The sequence below is a fragment of the Hippichthys cyanospilos genome, chromosome 13, assembly GCF_059441005.1.
Source record: "Hippichthys cyanospilos isolate Australia breed blue-spotted pipefish chromosome 13, RoL_Hcya_1.0, whole genome shotgun sequence".
Classification (NCBI taxonomy): domain Eukaryota; kingdom Metazoa; phylum Chordata; class Actinopteri; order Syngnathiformes; family Syngnathidae; genus Hippichthys; species Hippichthys cyanospilos.
This window is the reverse complement of record NC_142381.1, coordinates 5,398,087-5,421,285: the sequence shown is the minus strand read 5'-3', so window position 1 is coordinate 5,421,285 and position 23,199 is coordinate 5,398,087. Positions and strand designations below refer to the sequence as shown.

The 23,199-nt window shown below is 39.5% G+C and overlaps 1 protein-coding gene across 1 annotated transcript; it reads right to left on the bottom strand.

Moving 5' to 3' along the window:
* Positions 1-15,350: 15,350 nt before the first annotated feature.
* On the bottom strand, positions 15,351-18,180 carry fgf20b (fibroblast growth factor 20b). The gene is made up of 3 exons (XM_088431515.1): positions 17,541-18,180; positions 17,185-17,288; positions 15,351-16,841 (listed from the first exon to the last, which is right to left on the bottom strand). The coding sequence occupies exons 1-3, from the start codon at positions 17,845-17,847 to the stop codon at positions 16,596-16,598; spliced, it is 657 nt and encodes a 218-aa protein (XP_088287641.1). The 5' UTR covers positions 17,848-18,180; the 3' UTR covers positions 15,351-16,595.
* Between the last annotated feature and the right edge of the window lie 5,019 nt (positions 18,181-23,199).

Here is a 23,199-nt window from a genome sequence, read left to right as displayed (position 1 = left end):
ACCATATTTGGTCAGTTTTAAGTTGTAATAACATCGTTCACCACTCAATGGTAGACTTCAACCAGGTCTTCTCAGTAACAGAAGTGGTGAGGGCATGGGGTTGCTGCAATCTGATTGCATCTGATTGCAACATCTTGCCAAGAACTTCATGCTGAAAAAAAAATGTGATTGTATCTTTCAGGTGAAATTGGAAGCAGATTTATAGACAAACCGTACCTTCGCAATTTTAAAGGCAACCAATGTGCCTGGTTATAAAGACAATTTCAACACTGAAATATTTCAAAAGTCGAAGCCTGACATTATCAAGAAGTGTGCTATAGAATCTATAAATATAAATATAAATCTTGGATGTGTGTTTTTTTTTTTATGTTGTCAAAAAATCATTGCATTTTTAAAAATTCTTGTACCTTGTATCTCTACTTTACCCTGAACTTGTATAACTGTATAGGTAGGTAGGTAGATAGATAGATAGATAGATAGATAGATAGATAGATAGATAGATAGATAGATAGATAGATAGATAGATAGATAGATAGATAGATAGATAGATAGATAGATAGATAGATAGATAGATAGATAGATGCACAAATGCACACCTGTAGGTTGTAGGCCCATGATGGCTCTGCTGGTCACTCAGAGATTGAGAAAACACCCCCAAAGGTGCAGTGTGATTGACTTTTTGGTTAAGATGGTGACAAATTAAGCAATGGCTCGGTAAACTTTCCATTTTGGAAAGAACAGCAACTGAAATGAATGCAAGGATATTGACTGTCACACACACAGAGCAGACAGGATGTCACCTGAGCCAAACAGAAGAAAATCAAACGATACTAGGCTTGCTCGGACAATGATATTGGACATAAGGTGCTTTTGACTCACGCATCAGTGCTCTTCGCTATCAGGGGCTTCTATCGTGTTGGTCCAATGGTTAGTCTTTCTCCCTTTCTATTTTCCAAGTCATTTTTGCTGAGGATGATGAACAATGACTGCCTTTTCAGAGATCTTGTAACATTTTGCTCCAGAGGGACTTTTGGAATGAACTTTGAACAATTCTAATCATGCCATCGCTGATTACAGGTATTTTTTTCAAATCAATTATGACGGTTCATTTTTCATTTACATCCTTTCGCTTTGGCGATTGCCCGTTCCCTCTGTTGCGTGAGAGAGTGTTTAGGTTCTGGAGCTGTTCGTTTTGGGAAAGTACTTCCTCCTCAGCCTCTGTGACCCACCCTCCCCCAATGGGTGGGCTGTGACCCCGCTCGCCTGCAGCCACCGCAGGTTGCAAGTGCTCAGCCTAAAACGTTTGCAATTCAAGGCATGTACTTCAGTACACTTTGTGCACTTTGCCCCCTTCCAAAATTCAGTAAGTACCTCACGGGGCCACAGGTCAGTAGACCAAATAGAGGCGGTCGGTAAAAACAATGAGTGATTCACAGGTCATCTAAAAATACCAACTTCTGTCCGTTCTCATTTAGAAACGACTTAATTTCAAGGCCGGCCTTATGGGAACGTCTGCCCGGATGTCACCAGAAACAAGAGTGTGTTTGCAGAAAAAAGGAGGCTTAGTGATGTAGATGTCCCTTTCCTCACATGTAACCTCATACTGCTGAGAAAATGTCAGAGTGCACAAGAAAAAAGAGAGTGCGGCCATCAGATTCTCCAGGGCCTTAAGGGGCCCCAAGCCCTGACAAATAGAGCAGTCTGTCCTTATCTCTGCCATGGAAGAATTCCATGATGCATACGGTAGTGGTAGCGTCTCAAGATGTGCGCTTTTTGAATAATGCAGCTCACACCTAGTCTAAAATTAGTCTCATTTAAAATGTGTTTTTTTTGGTCTTTGTGTGGCTCCTATTACAGTAGCTCTAAATATAACAGTGCAGAGGAACATGATCAAAGATGACAGGTACTTTTGCGTGCAATGCTCCAAAATATACCACCACCCGTGCTCCAGAGACTAAGCTAAGAATGACAAGCCCGCAATTGAAGCTATTTGTGGAATTCGAGCTCAGGCATTACAAGCATGGAAAAATAGATACACGTTTTTTTATTGCTGTGTCAAAAGCGGCCACCTGTCATCGCTGCCGCAGATGAGCTGAGTTTTGGCTAGCTGGGGTTTCCCACTGCAACACCTGCAGCCACGTAGAAATAAGCGGTGAACAGGAGCTTTAGTAAAAGAGGAAATTACATACTGTCACTGCCAAATACCTTCAACATTTATTGAGCCGGGAGTACGAGACATAAACAGTTGCGTTAGTACGAGCCCCATTTTGGTCCAGCTATGATTAATGTTGATTGATTCTGGTGTATCGCCTAGCTTGGCCACGAGAAGATGAACGTTAAATTTGCTACATGACATGACGTACGGCTTATTAAAAAAAAAGGGAACTCATAATCATCACAGTGTAACTCCAATTTAATCTTGCCTCTGGCATATGAACCTGCAGTTGATGGTTATGACTCATTTTCACCTGCTGTTTTGAATTTCTCCATTGCACTCACCTGCAGACCACACAACTTACACAGTCACAGGTAGTGCAGCTTCCCTAGTTTGGTACACTCATACATGCCAGGAACAGGTTGCACAGTCAAGTCTCAACAGTAGAAATTTATTTAGGATGACCATTTCTAAAATAAAAACCAAGACCACAATTTAGTTAAAAAAAAGGGCAATAATTTGTCACCAAATAGTCAATCTGGTGACTGGTGCTTGTGTTATTATTTTAGCTAATGCTAAATATTATCTTCTTATCGCTAAACAGGCCAATGCACCCATTATCCAACCTTTTTTGCTCTGTTCCGATTTTGCAGTATAGTAAAATTTGTATCCTCCGGCCCCAGCAACTTGAGTTGACATGCACCTGTTGTGATTTTGGTATACCGATTAAATAATAAAATGTTTCCATGTATCCCTGGCAATCTCCTCAATGAGTGTATTATGGTGGATCGCCTATCTATTGTTGGTTGTCGGGATGACATCACTCTACATGGAATAAAACTCATCATCCACGTTCAAAAAAGAACGTCAATCGAGAAAAAAAGTACATTGTTGTTTACATTGAATGTCACTCACTGCGAGGTAAAGTTTACCAGGAACAGAAGACTGGGTAAACCTTAAACTGGCATATAAAATCAAATACTCTTCAAAAACTTGGATCTTCACTAAACCTTTGGAATGTGAAAAGCAGTTGGATTGCACAAGTAAAACCGACGCAACAAAGTGCAGCACACAGTTTGTCCCTGGAAGAATTTTGGCCTTTGCAGGTTTTCATCCTTTCTTGTCTAATCGCTGTCCTCCGTTCTGATGTTTTATCTTTGAAGCTTCGAACGTTTGAGAGTTGAGTTCTCTATCTCCACTTGAAAAGTGTTGCGTGAGACTGCGTGTGTGTAGTTTATCAGAGATTTACTCTCTCTTCTTCTCCTGTTTGTGTATGTGCGTGAGCAGTTTTTCTTTCTTTTTTTTTTTTTGCAAAACAAAGATGCCCCCCATTCGATCCAGCAGGACTTATCTGTCGTTCAGAGCACGGTACAACAGTATAGACCACCAAGCTCTCATCTTCTCTGAGGAGTAAAGGCGGTCAGATAGGATGAAACAGATGAAGCTCTGCTTAAAGCTACGGGACCTGGTGGTACTTTGTCTGGCAGATCTAGATGCTTCTGATGGGACGTCACGATAAGGAACATGAAAGTGTCCTGTCGTCAGCTTTTTTCTTCTCTCGTCTGCCCCACAACAACAAAACAGCATCAATACAAAGGTGTTTGCACATTAGTTCTATTTCAGAAGTGAAGCTTGGTCCAGTCAATTTTTCTTCAATACCAAATTCTTCTGTACAATAATATGGTTTATGCAGCGTTCCTAGACTTAGCGGAATAAATATTCTGCTTGGTAAAGCATTTTTATCCATCTCATGTGGTGGCCATATTGTCACTTGCTCTCAAAACACCATTGCTCAGGGCTTGGGTTATGACCAATCGCTCCTCACCTGGTTTCTGAATTTGGGCGGCCATGAATAGTGTTTAGATTAGTGAGGCTGCATGGAAAATATTGAGAATTTATGACATTTATGTGGCATTTAAGGACTCTTTTAATGTGTGAGGAAACCATAGAATCTAGAAAGATTATGCACACAGATATCAAAATGTGCAGTCATTTACCTCTATTCAATTGCCTTTAAAAATTCATCTGCTCTTGCCAAGTGATATGAAGCAGTAAGGGGCTGCTGGCTAGCTGCTAGTTTATGCTAGACATGGTGCTGGTAACATGCATCAGACAGTAAAATGTCAGAGTGATGAAGTTGTTTTTTTAGCACAGTGGATTGGAGATTGAAAGTTGTTATCGGGAGTGGTGACTCGTGACTCAGTCCGGAAGCAACAGTTTGTGCAGCAAAAACAACTAAGTCAACCATTGTCCTGACATGCCTCTGGGAACATCTTCAGGATAAAAGCATACCAAGCCATTTTTGTTCATACATTATTTGGTATGATAAGGTTTACTTTGAAGTTGGCTGGTGTTCTCACACGTTTTGCGCCGTATTTTACTGTCATGCAGAACAGTAACAAGCAGTGCCGAGCATGAACAAGCAGCACATTCTCTTGTGTACTTAAAAAAAAAAAAAAAACACACCCAAAGGAGAAAGTGTTCTCACCTCAAAAGATCTCATTGTAGGAGATCTTGCCCCATCCCTAGTTTTTAACAGAGAAAATTTATTTCGGCAGTGCATTTCAGCCCTTAATGATTGAAGAGCTTGTGAGGCGAGGCACAAATCTCTTAACAATCTCTTGTGTTTTAATTGGGAAGAGGATAGAGGTTGACATTTTATTCTCAGAATAATCACATCTATCACAAGTGATATTTATTGCCATTTTCAAAGATAGAAAATGCTATGAACCTCCATGCATTAGCATTAGCTATTTTTCTATATACTGTATTTACGTACAAATAAGCGAAAATGTAACCACAACTACAGAATGACCGCATTCATTTTGAAAACCCGATAAGCTCAAAAAAAAATACATTTTTCCCATGAAATTACGTGTCCAATCAACTCTTGACTTTTCTTGACTTTTCATTTGAGACATCACATGACTGCAGTTGCTTTTTTAAGTGAAATAAATAAAATGAGACAGGAAGCAGCCACCACTCCCTGTCTTGGAGAACTTGGCACTTGTGTTTTCTTTTGGCAGAACCTTCTGTCTCCAAAGCTACGCCGATCTTGTTAAATGAGGAGACGGGACATCATTCACTCAAAAAGACAAAGGCAATTAAAGAGAGGAGTCTCGCTTCCACCGTCTACGTGTCATTCCCTGCGCATATTCCTAATGGAGACTTTTCGCAGGATGACAGTGTGCTTGTTGACACAACGCATGCTGAACGGATGTGTAACGTCTGCCGCTGCGCAGACGTTTAAACGCGTCCCTATCAATGTTGTTATGATTACACGTCACATTTCTTTGGGTCAGACCAAAGGAATGAGGTGGTCCTTGTGAAAATAAACATGATCTGCGCAGTGTATTGCGCCCGATTGTAAAGCATCCACCAATGACAGCGTAAATCCTCACCTATCTACCTTCAGGGCCTTGGATCTGAACGACTATTGTGATTGGTCACCGCAGATGAGGCTTGTTGTGGAAACGCCGTGCGATTTGCCTCCCAGAAAAGCATCTTTGTTTGTTTCTGACAGGGGGAATGTGTGGCTTAGCATCCATGTGGCACTTGGAGCAGCTCAAGTGAGTCCCCTGTATGCGCACACACAAGCGCTTTGATCCTGCCAAGCAGGTGGGCCTCAGCTGTTGAAAAGAATGGGGGTTTAATTCCTTTTTTAAAGGAAGCTTCCACGAATTTGTCATATTGGCCGCTGCATTGTGTAACATACCTGTTACCAACATCAAGGTACTTTTATTCCCTTTTCGCAATTAAACCATGCATTCTGGTTTCATAACACTGAGAGGCTGACCTGCCCCGTTGGCAGCAGGTCTCTGATCATCTCACTGATAAGTTTGGCTCCAAAAAAAACATACCAGGGCTAGTGCAGCGCCCGAGCCAAGCAGACATTGCTGAGAAATACTAAACCCTAATAGAAAACATTCAAGACAACGTGTTAAACTTGAATAAAGGCAGAATATGTGCAGGCTCTGCTTTTAAGTGCGAATATGACACCTGCACACATTGTCACCGCCAAAATAAAACCTCCACAGAGAATGAGAAACTAAAACATTGAACTTGAAATGTCCTTGAATCTTTAAGAGGCACAAGCAAGAATGGTTACAAGTTGTAACCAGGGTAACGACAGTGAACATTTTTATCTTGAGAAATTTTGATGAACAGCGCTCCTTCATTTACATTTCGACATTCCAAGAAAATATTCACAATAAGTGAAATCCGTGTTGTATAAGGTCATTTTCTTTTGTGTCTTAACATTTATTGTTTGTTTTTTACATATTATTTGTTTTTTCATTTATTACATTTTTGGTTTATTATATTGTCTTCATTTGTTTGATTTCTTTTTTTGTATTTTTTCCTTTTTTACATTTTTATATTATGTTTTTTTCGTGATCATGATCTTCTTTTGTTTTAACATTGATAGTTTTTACATTCATTGTATATTTTTGAATGTATTACCTGTTTTTACTCTTCATTTGTTCGTGTTTGTTATTCTTTGTTTTTTTTTTCATAAAATATGTTTAAAAGCTGTTAAACCCTTCTCCACACTCTTAGTATGTATATTCCCAGGTAGGCAGTAACATTTATTCACATTCACAGTGTAAACATTCTCAAATTTCAAACCTCTATTGCAGGTAAACCAGGTGCAGTTTGACTGTAACAGATCAATTCAATTTCTACCTTTTCCTATGTAAAAACAACTACTTTTTTCTCCAGTAAAATCATTCAGAACATCATTAAATTTCACCACAACACGATGGCCTAATGCTCTAACTGCGCTATTAAACATTTGATACACAAACATTCAACTCATTTAATGTCCGTTACAAAAAAAAAAAAAAAAAACGGATGATAATACTATAGATTTATCTGCCGTAAAACATTTGATCCTGCTCTCTGTCAGGTTCCATCCAGGCTTGTAAACGCTAATTGTCTCTAATGAGGCAGAAAACATGAAGATCTGCCTGATCATGACATGGGAAATGAACTTGGGAGCTTCACGTGAAACTCGAGAGAACCTGACAATGATATTTCCTGTGGCTATTGACCATGTTCTTTGCTAGATCTGTGCCACGATTAGCAGCTGGGAAGATGCAACGGATGCATGGCTTATTCGACTGAGAATGAGAATGTGCTTACAGATGCTTGGGAGCTAAATTTCACAGACTGGTTACAGAGACTAGAAAAAAACAACAGACTTTTTTTTAATTTAGCTAAATTTAAGCCTACTCATGTTGTAGTTATAGCAGGGTTGGCCAACTCGGGTCATCGAGAGCCACAATCCAACCTGTTTTCGATGTTTCCCATCAGTAAACACTCCTGATTTAAACCGGGGTTGTTATCACCTTGCTGATAACGTGATTATTTGAAAAAGTGTGCTGGTTGATGGGAAAAATCCAAAACAGGCTGGATCATGGTCTTGACCATCCCTGTAGTATAGTATAAGGTAGGGGTTCTCCAAATTTTTGGAGTCAGGGACCCCTTTGAAGATGCAAATTTTACAGGTTTCCATTGCAAGTGTTTGTGGAAACTAAAATAGTAAAAAATAATTGAAGCCAATCATAATTGCCCTTTATAATCACCAACAGATTCAATTTGAGTATTTTTTTCAGCCTTACTGAAGTTAATAAAATAAAAATTGCAAATTGCACGCCTATTTTTTTAATAAAATGTTGGACCGATGGAGCAGCGTGTAATTTAAAAAATGTTTTTTGGCTCTGATACGAGGACAGCAGTCTTCTTTGTTGTTATTTCAAGGTGGTGTCTATCGGCTGCTTTTAACCACCCAGCTTGATGCTTCTGCACTGATGATGCAGTGATGTGTCTTGCCTGGCCAGGGGATTTCCTTCTTCCAGAAGCACTCAAAGTTATTAGTGTGGAGGAGGATCACAGCTCTGCTGCCATAACATTTTTTGAAGTTCCAAATAATATTCACTGCTTTGTGAAAAGACCAAAACAATAAATGATACAAAGAATGTTTGCTTTTACAGTAGAATTTTACAGTAAAATTGATTATATTGACATCTCACTTTAGATATGCTCAATTTAAAAAGAAAACCTCTCCTACGCTTTCATTCTAGCCACACACTCTACAATGTGTGTAAATGACCAATTAGTCACTGAATTATTATAAAAAAAAATTTTTTGGGGGGGGGGTGATTACAAATGTATTGTCTCACGTGGACTTGACTGAAATATTTTTCTTCTTTTCCCTTTTGTGCTATAAAGCACACATGGATGGATCACTTGCTACTTGCTGGGACACGTCCAGGTTTAGTCCCATGATTTACACTGTAAATCATAGTGGGCTGCAATGTGAGAGCAGCAGATTAATGTGCTTTACGACAAAGCCCTGTTTCAACTTTATTCGAAACATGGAAAATGTCTTGGAAAGCAAAACGATTTGTCTGGTCTGTTAGTTTAAGGATTCAGTAACAAGTAGCAAGACTGCGGCACTTTAAAATGAGTCTTTTGAGAAAGACAATGATGGGAAGCAAAAGTCTCATGTGGAAAAATGAAAAGCACACGCCCACCCACCCACATACTGTACATGCACACATTTTGATACACTGCTGCAACCAGGAGTCTGAATGTGTGTGAAATAGAGATGACTGGAAGAAACTCAAGTATGAAATGCTGGGGATTTGTGTGCAGATCCAAATCCGCTTTATATTTTTCATAGAAACGCACTTTGGAACAGTCATACCTTTTGTAACATTGAGCAATGATGATATATAGCAAATATTTTTTTGTTGCCTATAACCAACTCTAGTAGTATTTTCTGAGTTCATCTTTCATCATTTTCATTGTCACGTTTCAGATTAAGATGGTTTATAAAACAACAGGAGTGCAAATTTCACATATACACGATTGGGTTTAGTTTAGAAATTGTCCACTGCAGCAAGTAGGCTGACCCTTGGTAACAACCTAGCAACAGAGACATTATCTAGTCCACATTGAGTCATCCAGCCCACTTGAACCAATGCTTTCTTGTGTTCGTGGGAATCCCTAAACAGAAAAAGCACCTCAACCCAACCTGCCTCTTTTGCTCAGACAATTTTCTTCCTTAGAAATCTAACAGCTCTTTCCTTACAACAATTAAACCTTAATAAAGACGATAGATGCACACCGAAGAGTTTCGACATTAATGGCCGCTTTTTAAAAAAAAAAAAAACATTGAGTGGAATATCAATCAACACACTAAACACCCATCTCTAAACAAACTAAAAATAGCAATCTCAGCATCTCAATTTTCTATAGCACCTGTACTGGTCGTCAGTCCACCGCAAGACACATCTAGACAAACACTCACTCACAATGACAATAATACGTGGAGAATTTAGAGTCTTCAATGATTAAACAGGTTTGGGGAATGTGGGGAGAAGCTGGAGTAGCAGCAAAAAACGTACACAAGTAGAGCAGAGAACCTGAAAAAAGCCACATAGGAATAATTTGAACCCACAACCTGAGATCTGTGAGGAGGATGTGTTAACAACATCCTCTCCTAGCGTGCCCAAACTAAAAACAAAACATTAAATAACATTTATTTGCCAGGTGTTATGTGTGAAGAAAAAAAACTAACTTTGTATGACGTGACCAATCATTGCTATGATGACTGATGTGCAAAAAATGCATCTACAGTCGCTGAAAAGCCAAACACACAACATGAGGATTAATCAGAAGCCTATGAGCCTAAATTTAAGATTGACCCGAGAACAGATTGTTTCAGTTTGATTATTTTCTTGCGGGAAAGTTGAACTTAAAAATCTGAACGGATCACAGGTCAACCATTCTGAAAGGATTGCGTTGGACCTCAGATGTTTTTTTGTAGAAGACACTTACCTGGGATGAAAGGTCATTGTGGTATATGTTTTTGCAAGCCTTCAACCAGTTGACATTTCTGTAGCACTCAATCAAAAATATTGCACCTAGTAGCCTCTGACCAGGCAATAAATCAAGCATTGGAAGAGTTTTATTGCGTGTGCCATTTATTGCCTCACATCGTCAGCTGCTGTTGTGACCAAGAGAGAAAAAAAAAAAACATGGTTTGCCAGTATAGTTACAAGCAGGAATAATTGGTAGTATCCACAAATCCGAGCTCCACTTGTACGCCGGGCTCAAGAGCAACGGCCAATAGACGTGCAGGATTTCATGGTAAATTCTTTTCGCATATCCTTTTTCTCTGCCCTGTCTTTAACGCGCTGCTTCTAAGCCCTCTTTTCTCTCGCACCCCCCCTCCCCTGTTTTGTTATTTTACCTGGAGGTGCAGGTGTGAAAGGGTGAGGCTGTGGAAAAACATAAGAGCTTGTCATGAAGGAATCCACTGACCGACCTCTACGTCTTGGCACACAATGACAAATAGCTTCACGATTTTCCACCTGAATGAGGGGCGACAAAGCACATTTCCACTTCCACTGTTCAGTCCAGCTGGTGAGTGTACAGTCCCACTCTGTCGTCCTGTCTAACCAGCAACAACGCAAATCCTCCAAAAATACACCAATGCCTTGATGTACTCCAGCCACAAAAAGTGCTTTCTGAAGTCTTACGTCACACTATGAGATCATCTCTGATGCAAGGCTGAATGAGGGATAGCTTTTATTTAGCAACTTTGTGTGCACATATTATATAAAAAAATAAATTAATTAATTAGAGGCATAAGAGTTAAGGTTTGTGCGCCTCTTGTCTCCTTGCTGGTAGAAATGGCTCTCCTGCCAAGCGCCCTGTTTAGTTTGGCAGGGTCGAGAGAACACCACGTGCATGTTTTATCTTTTAATTAATGGTTTCACCAATAACTCCCTTCAAATTTGTGTTTACCCTTCAAAATCCACAGCACTGCAGGGAAACCAGACAGACAGCTGGTAGATGTGCAAGAAACTGTATACTCTTTAATGGACTTTGCATCTGCATTGCATCATGCACAAAAACCATTTAATACAAACCACACATTATCTGTCAAAAGGCTTGCGTGGGAATTCCTAAAACAAGATTATTCTCTCCCAGCCAACCGCAGCACAAGCTTAAATACCAAACAATCATTAGATGGCTGCCGCTAAGACAAATAAATGCAAATATACAAATAAATAAATAAATGAACAGGCATGCGATATTAACAGATGCATTGATCAGTTAACTATGACCATAGCTGAAGCACTTTTAAAAAATTACATATTCATTTTTAATCTATAACTTTCTGGTTTCTCTATGCTATATCTGCTTTTATGCACCGAGCGTCTTGCACCTCAGTTGTTGGGGGTTGGAAAACAAAGGTCAACCACAGGCTGAAGTGGACGCAGATTGGCTGTCATTGTTTATGGCATAACCTAATTTGCTCCTATTCATGAGCAGAACGAAGACGTGAAATGGAAGAGCATGTGAAGGTTGTCTGATGAATGATAACTTTTACTTAAAAAAAAAAAAAAAAACTCCCTAACTGTCTTTCGAAGAAGGGAGAGTGATTCTTTGTAAAAGATTCGCTTCCCGTAGAAGCGGCTCAAGTTTAGTAAACCACATAAATGCAAAGCACCCAGCTATTACTGCAGCCACAGCTAACGATAGCGGCAAAGACACTAATGCAGTGAGCCGTAGCAAAGCTCTTTGCCAAACTAACCTCAAGAACACGCCACGCTTGGGTGAGTCAGCGACGGACAGGATGGAAGATTTATTTTGACATTAATTTCCAATTATTTGGCAATTGACCAAAGGAAACAGGAGCATTCCTTCTGACGCTAAACTAAAGGTTGCAGCCAGCACTTGGGACTAGTCTCAAATACAGCAGAGGGTAAATGATTAAAACTGCACCTGTTAAAGTCTGTTTAAGTAAATAAATGACTGAATCCACTTTTACGTTGTTGTATCTACATTTTTTGATTTTCCCCAATAACACAATGCATCAAAAATAAACCTCAGGGGTTTTCTCAGAAATGTTAAAGATAAATCAGTAATATCATAATTACAGTGCTTAATTAACAAATCTCATTTTCTAATCTCTTGACAGCACTCTAATAAAGAAACAAGAAAACTAGCTACCTAGCATGAACAAATAAAATGTAATATAATAATATAAAATATAAACAAAAACGTAAACAAACAAAATGATAGATAGATAGATAGATAGATAGATAGATAGATAGATAGATAGATAGATAGATAGATAGATAGATAGATAGATAGATAGATAGATAGATAGATAGATAGATAGATAGATAGATAGATAGATAGATAGATAGATAGATAGATAGATGGCACTGAATGGCATCTGTCATGTTGATAATATGTCTGACAGTCAGCTGAACGATCTCCCCAAACCCATCAGATGCACAAATTATTCCTCAAAGGAATCCATCCATCTTTTGGAGAATGCTGCGGCTGGTAATTTCTGCTAGCCAGTGTTTTCACTGCTGATTGAATTGCTTCCAAAGCAGAGAGGAATGTTTCATGTGGAAGCTATGGAAATGAACCAATTGACCTTTTGCCTGACCCCAAAGATCTCTACGCCCTGTGGGAGAACAAACTGTCAGGCGGCACCAGAGTTGGGAAATCAAAGGGGGAGCGCTACACTGTTATTAGTGCAATGGCACTGGGAGACATGCTGATACTTCTCCTGCATGGCTTGAGCTCATATAAGAACACACACAAAATTCTAATAACGCAAGCTGTAATTAATAATCAATAACAGTATAAATGCAGAGAGTAATAACATAATAAAAACTGATGAACGTGTATTGAGAATGTGTGTGTGTGTGTATGTCCTGGCAGGGCAGTAGGGCCGGGTGATTATGTCCTATAGGGATAACCTGTCACCGTGCTGAGAGCCTAATTGATGCCTCATGCTTTTCGGTGGGCAATTATGGCACCCAAATGTCAAGCCCTAATTTGTGACTGTGTAATGTGGACACACACATGGGCCAGCGGAAGGGGTGACATGGGTTCTCCGCAGGGATTCACTCACAGGTTTGCTCAGCAGATGTGAGAGCTTTCAACATGCTTAGCTCAAATGCTGTCAGGGTTTATGTCATTAATCAGTCACAGCAATGCGATAAATATTCTCCAAGGTATTTTAGTAAAATAGAATCATTTAATCACTTTTGTCAGAAACAACGAAAATATCTATTCCTTTGAATCCAGGGGTTATTAATCACTTTGTTTTGATGTTTTAGCAGAAAAAATCCTGTCACTGATACTGAAAAAAGGACAATGCATCCTTGATTACATGTATAAAACATATCCTAATTACTCCATTGCCTCTTTATCTGTTTGCTGTAAATCAAGTATGAGTTTGAAATTTAAATTGAGTGGAAGCATATTTGATATACAATGCAAATGATTACTTGCAAATGTCAAACCACCAAGTGCTGTCAACTTCTTGATAAAAAATACGAGGTAGGACTCAAATACAGTACAATACAGGAATAAATCAATGATGGCTGAATGTCTGGAAAAGATGAATAAATCATGTAGTATTTGAAACATTTTGATGCTGATATCAAATGAATAATTCTTTACTGATTCTAATCTAACATATATATATATATATATATATATATATATATATATATATATATATATATATATATATATATATATATATATATATATAAAGCGATATTCATTCCTCTCTCCACCTTGTCTTGGCTTCTAAAATAGGTCTGAGATCAGAGTCTTGCGGGAACACCTGTCAGGGTGGGCGATCACCAATTTCCACACCTGCATGTGGAATCGCTACACACACGCGCACATGCATGCGCACAAGCACTTGTGCACACACTTGATTGGGTTTCCAAGAGCCCTTCAAGGCCACCGCTAAGAAGGTGATGAAAGTCGGGGGGCATCCGTCGAGCTTGGGAGAGACGCTTCAAGTGTTTTAAGCAAGAAGTCATTCACCACCTGAAGGAGCTATAGCACGAGGTTTTTGTACGTAGATACCAAAACATACTCTGGAAAAAGTATGAATGTGCATCAGAAATAATAGGAATGCAAAAGTGTCACGTCCAGCTGCTTGTTAAAATGAGTTCAATGTGTAACAAATAGATGTGTCATGCTAATACAATTACTGGTATTTTTGTTTTTTAAATCAGTTTGCTGGTAATAACATTAAAACAACAAAGCAGCCTTTTGCACGATACTGTGTTGTTTGGATCTCTTGGAGGGATGGGACTGGAAAGGAATGATGAACACACACACCCCTTCCATCACTTCTATTGTGTGAAGTTAAAGAAAGATGAGTTGTGACATTAGCACATTAGAGTTGTGTATCACGATAGGCATGCGTGTGTTTACACAGCGGACAGGGGAGGTCCGCACGCACGCAGGTTATAATTCCGGTTGCATGTTGCGCCGACATTAATCGATGACAGAGGGGTGTTGATGTTCAAGATGTGCAAGTGGGAAAGCCCCAGACAGAGAGAGAGCGAGAGAGAGACGGCAGTAGGTTCAGCTCCCCCAGAGATCGCATCACACGCACACACATCTCAGGCTGAGCTTTCAAGCATCAGTGCAGATCTGCACTCAACCAAGGAGGAAACAGTGCATAGATATATGAGAATGTGCCAACCTAAGAATATATCACTCACGTATTCGTTTTTTTTTTCTTACTGCTAACGGGTTTATACACCAACCCTCCAACTACATTGTTAGCATTTTGGTTATCCATTTTATCGACATGACGAAAAATATTTGAACTAACTCTGGTATGATGCTGCACAAGTAAAACTAAATAATAATTCTGTCAATGATAACAACAATGATACATTTAATCAAAAGTGAGCAATGGTATTCTTACAGATGCAGATTTTTGATCTTGGGTTTCATGAGACTATGCAATTGGTCTGTATCGTATTTTTTCTCAATGATTGTTAAAGTGACCACACAAAAAAAACTAAAGTTTAGTTGCAAAAATAAGATGAGGTCATGTAATCTTTATCACTGTGACCTTCACTTTTATTCAGCCGCTAACTTGTCTTGGGTGGATCTCGAGGTCACCATTGTAATTGGCCCATTATGTGCATTGTGGACTTTGAGGTTTTTATGTGTCTATATGAGCTGCCTCTGAGCTTGATGGAACCCATGAAGAAACATAACATTGATCTTGTAAGCAGGTTTATATGTTGAAACTGTGGATGACAAAGACAAGCAGTCAAGTCCATTTAACCCAGTCAATCCCACAGACATATTTTTACATTTTTCTGGGGTCTAAACGGTAATCCCGGTGTTTATTTATTTTCAAATGTTTGGCTAAATGAGTGATGTAAAGTAAAAGATTTTAATGTGATGTGAAGTAATGAAATACTTCAGTATTTAGATTTTTTTCTTTTTTTTTTCAATTGTTTGGCTAAATGAGTGTCTTGAAATGTCATCAGTTGCTTTGTGTAATTATGATTACTTCAGAGAAAGTAGTTGATTACTTTATGTAATCAACTGCAGTTTGTACTGAAGTAATTGATTACAACTAAATTACCAAAAATAACCTGTTGCTTTAGTACTTATTCATTTAGCAGCAGCCATTTTTAGACCCTCCTTTCTCCAAGCACTTGAAAAAAATTTTAAATAAGTAACAGGGGTCAAATGTTTGTATTCCTAAAATGTATAAATATGTCTATGGAATTGAATGACTTTGTGCTTTCTGAAGTAACCTTGGACATATAGTATGCTAGCTCTGATTCTTACAGTGAACCATCACCTTCGTATTTATTGTTTGACCCAAAAATTTTTTAACAGGATCTTGTTGATGACACACATGGTTTGTCTGTAACTGTGCCAGATTGGTTATTTCAATTGTGGTGTACTTGTGCAGAAAATGCAGAGAATATGGGAGGGTGCATTAAGAATGTCATTAAACTGACCATATTCATAGTGGCACTACAGTACTGTCGAGCTTTTCTCTGAATATAAGATATTTTAATAGTACAGTGTTTGTCGTTACATAACTCATACAGTTTCTAGTGGATTTCTCTATTGTGCATGTGTCTAAATGTAAAAATATATTCTCAAATAAATAAATATATAACATAAATATATGTATCTAAAAAGAATAAATAAATCGGTATACTTTTGCTCTCCTTAAAAAAAAGTCACTGTTTTCCTTCAAAGTCCACCCAAATAAACACGTTCCCACAGACTCATTGGATGCCTCCCACCAGAGAAAGAGGCCGTTTCCGCTTGGGCTCCCAATTCTTCGCAGGTACTTTGAGGCTCTTCCTTCCACACGTACAAAATGGCCCCATCATGCCCAGCGTGTAGACTGACAGAGTCAGACTGTCTCGTCTGTTTGAGGCCGCTGAGAGATGCCCGTGCATTCCTAGAAGGGGCCCTGGTGCCTTTATGCTTGCCGGGTGGACCCTTGTTCTCCCGCCTGCGCCGCCTGCGTCCATCCCGATGCTCGCTGCCTGCATGTGAAGGGTGGCAACAGCTATTCCCGCTCCAGACCAGACCTTGGCATATCTCAGCTGTGGCCCAGGATGTCCCTGTATAGCTCTGGCACGCGATCGGGGTCAACAGGCCTGGGCAAGAAGTGTGTAAATTTCTGATGTCGCCTGGATTTTGTCCCATCCCTTGGTGTCCCATCTTTATTTAAAGCCACAAAGTAACGTGCCCCTTTGTCTCCATGTTTGTAGAGGTTGGACGAGTATGTGTTATACCAGTTCTCCTCAAACTGCTCCCTGAAGACACATTCAGCTGACAGCTTCTCCTGACAACAGAGGGAAAATATTTTTAAACGTTTTTTTGTTTTGTTTTTACACATCACAAAACCTCAAAAAGCATGGATCTACTCAAGTGGTTCATGGCTTCGACTTACATATGCACCTCAACACCACAGCACTTAAAATGCATGAAAAAAAATATAAATATATAGTAGAAGGTGGAATTGACTATGTGCATGCATTTTTCTGTATTTTTACAATTTTGTGTATCTGGAGAGCAGTAAAAATCTATCTATCTATCTATCTATCTATCTATCTATCTATCTATCTATAATAAACATTTATCTATCCATGCATCCTTCCATGTATCCATGCAGCCATCATACTTACAGAGCCATACAGTTCCCCTTTGTCATTCATCCCCAGATAGAGTCCACTGTCCACTCCTCGAATGCTTATGAGACCAACCGCCAGGCTTATGAATTCCAAAATTCCTGGAAATATAACATAGTACAGTACGTATGGCAGTCAGTATATGTTAGACTTCAAAGTATTTGGCAACAAACCAATCAGACAAGTTTCAATGACAGACAAGGTAAGTGTGTCTTATTTTTTTTTCCACATTTTACATTTTACAATTGCCATTTTAATTTTTCATTTATCATTGCGCTTCTCTCATTTTTTTGGGGTCAAAATCAATGTGTCAAAAAAAAAGTCTATTAAAAAAAAAATCTACGTCAATGTACCAAAACGACTGTGGTCCTTTCTGGTCCCTTGCACGGTGCCATCCGGAAGTATCTCCAGATGGAAACCAGTCCTGCAGTACAATTGCCTCCTTCTCAGGATCCCTTTCAGGTGCGTTAAATCCGCGGCTGAGCTGCGGGACAGTCTGTCCCCTGGTAAGAGTTGCTCCCCCAGCAGCGTTGGCGGACTGTCCACGATTGGGGTCAGGAGGAAATGGGATCCGACGTGCGCGATACCGTCAATGCCGTGCAGGACGCCACCAAGTTCCCCTAGAGAAGCAGCTGAAGCGGCAGCAGCAGAGGCAGCCATCGCGAAGTTGGCAGAGGAGCACACTTGGCGTGGAACCTGACCGCTAAGATCACTTATTCCATGTTGTCCGTTGAACCCACGCTGTGCAAGGGTTCCTCTCCACTGTCCATGCACGCTCTGCAAATGCACGCTTCTTCCTCTCTCTCTCTCTCTCTCTCTCTCTCTCTCTCTCTCTCTCTCTCTCTCTCTCTCTCTCTCTCTCTCTCTCTCTCTCTCTCGCTCACTTGCCTTTTTTTTTTTAAACACTTCTCACGCTTTAAACCTGCAGGTCACTGCGGTTTTTAATGCCTCTGTGGTCCGCGAGGGGAGATTAAAGGATACCCAGAAGCTGCAGTGCGGGCAGGTAAGTCAGCTCCTTGGGAGGTTTGCGCTCAAAGTAGCAAGCAAGGTAAAGCAGGTGCAAAAGCGGAGACGGGGGAATGGGCGGGGCTGTCACACGAGGCAAGCTCTGGCTCGGCTGCCTCCACCCCCCGCCCCCTCCTCCCCGACACAAGCCTTCATGAGGCCCCTTAAGTTTGAGTATGGGCCCTCTATTTCTGCCAATAATATTGATTAACTATCATTGTTGAATTTTGCCATAAGGGGTTAAGCACAACCAAAAAAAAAAAAACACTACAAGAGTAGATTGGGGTTGATATACACCACCTTCCAAGAGATAAATTACATAGTATTATTGGAATAAAGGCTAGGAGGCACCAACTTTTTTTCCCCTAAGCGATAACTATTTCATGGATACTTATTAATTCATAGAGCCGGTAGTTTTGTATCATTTCTCAAAAATCAAATTTCCCTAACAGTCTTGAATTATACAGTGCTTGAAAAAAAATGCTAAACTACAAGTTTCAGCAATCGTTGTAATTTATGGGCGGGGACTTCCTACCTCTGCTCAACAATGAAAGGACAGCAGCGTTACTATTGTTTCCTGGCTCGCTTTGCATAGTGTCTCAAAACCGACCAATCATCACCAAAATTCATATGCACAGCCCTACTCATGGCCACTTCAACCTGTTAAAAATATAAAAGCGATTGGAATAACAATCTAGAATTTATTGCGATTAAATCTGAACTCGGATGAGGAAAAGCCACTGTCAACACAAAATTGAAAACGTTATGTAGATTTTTATGTTTTACAAGTTATGAATACAAGTCCAAGCGCTGTTGGTTGCTTTTGACTGCCCCCTAGCGATTGCAGTGCCCAAAGCTGCTGCTTTATTTGCTACGAGCAGTCTGATCCGTCAAACTCATGACATACAAGTCATAGAATGACGGAGTGAAAAAAATAAACATCTACAGAAGTACATCAGGGTCTGGTTTTAACTTGAAAGCATCACACAGGACTCCGCTCTAGCTTCTCACATTAAAGTGCAGTATTGACGCGCCATGCAGTTCGGCTTTATGATATCATTGTGTGTGTGTGGGGGAGAATATTGTACAGCACTCATATTTCGTGTTGTCACTATCAGGCGCTGTCCATTGCCCTTTGGTGCTGAAACAGCACAGTGACCACATGACCTAATAAGTGCCCTATCCAAATGTTTTGGAAGAATATAGAAAGGTTTACTTCACAGTAGTAAAAAGCAAGTCCCCACTCCAGGTTTCTCCACTTGGTGATGTGTCCCACACAGAAACTGGATTCAAACCATGGATGTCTGTATTGGGAGGGAGACCAGTCAGATCCTATGCCACATGGCTTCAACTACGGTACATAACATATGTGATGTAAAATAATAATAATAATAAGAAGAAAAATCTGATTCCAGAACCACTCTAAAGTGTTTCTATTGTTTTACACCACAGAACTGTCTTGATGAAGACATCAAAACAGGCAAAAATTTGGTGCACTTCAGAAAGTTTTATAAAAATCAATTTCTACGTATTTATGTTGAAGAAGAAAATAAAAACATCTGATACGCCTACTCAATACAGTGGCATTTATCAACCTGGCCTTTACTTTGTCGTTGTGATTTCTCACTAATATTACCCATATGACCATAATTGAAAAATTAGAAAACGAAAAAAGAAAACAACCTGCTGCAACCTGCTTCTCGCCGAATCTTTTTCTTTATTATTATTATTCAGACAACCAAGCAAAGATGCAACCTGTTTTTTAATCCATAAATGTATGACCATAATGTAAAAGCAACATGAGCTATGTGAACACTGATTTTGTTATTATTGTAAACCTTTGTTGGCGTATATGCAACACAGCAGGTTTTTTTTCCATCTTTAATTTGGAGTCGTTTGAAAAATAGTAAGTCACGTTACCTGTAAACATCAGTCTTGCCTGAAATCTTTCATCCCTCAGAAGGAAACGAGCATATGTGCCACTTGAACATGTGAGTGCCATTCGATCATGAGTCCTTGTACCACATGAAAAAGAGTGAAATTTCCCAAATAAAAGCAAAGACATTAGGAAAATAGGCCATAGAAATGGCAATCGATGGTGGTCTGTTGAGTGTACTCCGCCCTTCACCCAAAAAATAATTGGGATAGGTAGACACCAAGCATGAACTGTACCACACCTGTCACTGCAGACATAACTGTGCCAAAATTTTGACTCAGTTTGATCTGACACTTTCACTTAGTATTTCTGTAACATAATCTGTTTTATTGTGTTGATTTTCTGTGGTGTAGAACTGCACTAAATCCTACTGACAGTTTGCTACCTCTCAAATTTTGCAGTGCACTTCCTTGCCACACAATAATAAACACATTGTTAAATGAATCTCAGTGGGTTGTGGCCATAGTATTGTTGCTAATTGGTTTATTATATCTGAAACTAGGTCACTGTTGGTGTTGTGGACACAATGCTGACTTATGAGCGGCCAGCGTAGGATCGATGCCATAGTGGTTGAATTTAAGTATGAATGGATGCCTGATTCTAACTGTGATTATTTGGTGGCCAATTTGGGTTGTAGTCAGCTGGGATTGGTTCCATTTTACCCACAATCCCACATGAAATAAGCAGTTGAAAATGAACCGACGTTGGAAGTAACGTCTGCTGTAGGAACTCTGGTGCACTGGGTTGACATCTGATGATTGGTGGGGTCAGTTCGTGAGGGGGGTTAATGGTTAAGCAGTGGGGAAACACATTCTCTGTACCCATTAGAACTGGCAGAGTGCCACCTGACTGAGAGATCTGCTCTGTCCTCACCAATACACCCGCTCTGATCTGACTGCACAAAGAGGAAAAATACGGTCCAAAAAACATGCACTTTGTTGCTGAATTTAAGCAAGGCTTCCTTGTTTTATACAATCGTGTATTTTTGTCACAAAAGAGCTCACAGCATTTTGGAAAAAACACTGTTCAATAATTCATGAAGGTGTATGCGCATTTACAGTCTCCTTTTAGTCAAGATGGAGATGGGTGCTTGTGCTGAGTCAGCGAGACTTGATATTACTTGGAAAAATGGTTGGTGCTGATTATGATTTAATAGATTGATAATCTAATGAGATAACATTAAACACATACAAATCTACACTTCAGGCAAACGGAGCTCATCAAGATTCAAAAGTTTCAAGATTCAAGAGTTTTATTGCCATATGCATAGTAACACTACACAAAGATATTCTTATTCTGCCCACTTCCCCGAGCAGACTTACATTCCACACAATAATAACGTAGGCAATAAAAAACAGTAATAGAGCAATAAGAGCAGTGATAATGAAATTCTATTGAAGTGCTTCATTTTTTCAAAGGAAAAATTCATCAAAAATACATTGACTAGACATGTCTCTAAAGTTGAAAAGACTTTTTTAAAAAGACATCCAATTTATATGAAAAGGCCAGATGCTCTCTTTTTCAAGCTGTTCCAAATATCCCTTTACCCATGACTACTTCACATTCTTGTTCCAGTTGCTCACCAATATGCCCCATTTCCCCCAACAATTAGCACAGACCTTGTTGACCTGAAGGGTCTTGCCTGTTGACGGAGTCAACTGCACTCCACAAATCTCTTTTTGTTGAGCTTGAAAATGTACTCAATAATTTTGGTATTGATACATTTTAGTACTGCAATTCTTCTCTAACTCAGATAAATCTTCAACAAACTTTGAAATAAATTTGGTATAGCATATAATAGCATAGTCTTCTTGCAAACAGGCGGTAAATGTCTACGGTTTGCCATATCTTCTATACATGCCAGTTTTTTTTTTTAATAACTAAAATATTGGACACTGCATGGACTGATTTTCATTAAACTAGTTGATGATAGTGGAGGATGAAGTGTACATTTGTTTGGTCATGCTCAGGTGCTTTTGAGAGTTGCATTAGGACTGAGTTTCTGGTAGCTGCTGTAGGCGGGTTACAACTCAAACGTCTGTTGATAAACTGACCGTGTTCTCAGTAGAAATTTGTCAAACCACACCCCAGTCAAGTTAGCAGATGAATACATTCAACATTTTCCCCCAGCTGCGAAGATTTATGGCCATGATGGCACTTCATAACCCCTTTAAACAAGATTTTGGAAGTTTGAATCCCGTGGCTCCTATTTGAAAGGTCAGACCTCACAGGTTCGAGGAAAAGCACAAACTGTTCTGTTTTACATGATCAATCTTTACCACTGTCAAATTTGAATTTGGTCTGGTGCATAAGCAAACTCACATCTTCTCGACGGCTGACAGAGAGCGCTAATCCAATCAAAGTGCAAGTTTTATTCTTCATTCCGCTTTTTCTTTGGCTCGACATACTGGAGATAACTTTGTCAAACTGCCCACGTTAGGTCCCATCTGGAAAACAGCTTGTTAAAAAGCACTAGGGATGTGTCACCAAACAATATGTGCAGGCTTAATGTGCTCCAGTCATAACACCTGCATAAAGATAGACATCTTTACCAGCAACCCCGGTTTTATGGCTCATTTATGTGGCAACAAACTTGAGATTTGCATTGACCAAGGAAATCCCATCAGGCTTGTCATAAATATAATGATGACTCATTTTAGATACTATGATTGGTTGTCATTTCGGGTTTTGACCTCTTCTTATTTTCTTGTCACCTGTGTTTAAAATCACTGTCTTGTTTTTTTAACAGATATCATGTGTAATGTAATATTAACCAAATTCATTGGTGTCGCTGAAGCAAACTTTCACTTGTCTTTTTTGCAAGGGACGCCTTTCCTTTGCTTCATTATATTTCAGTAATATACAGTCCATTGTCATGCCAGCTATTCTTATTGGCACATTCAGCAGTTTTTTGTTTTTTTTTTAATTTGGTGGCAAGCATCTCAAATCACATAGCAACCGCCATCCATTATTTCCATGCAGGCTCTAAAATGTGTCAATGCAGGGTTATTGGCAGTGTTATCAACATCATTATGTCCGCCATGTGTTTTTATGACACCCTAGTCTTATCT

Bases quoted from the DNA above. Each gene is read 5' to 3' on its own strand.
- fgf20b (XM_088431515.1), bottom strand. From the start codon at position 17,847: ATGGCTGCCTCTGCTGCTGCCGCTTCAGCTGCTTCTCTAGGGGAACTT. The intron at 17,289-17,540 runs GTACATTGACGT...TTATATTTCCAG, and splicing joins AAAGGACCACAGTCGTTTTG to GAATTTTGGAATTCATAAGC. The intron at 16,842-17,184 runs GTAAGTATGATG...CTCTGTTGTCAG, and splicing joins AAGGGGAACTGTATGGCTCT to GAGAAGCTGTCAGCTGAATG.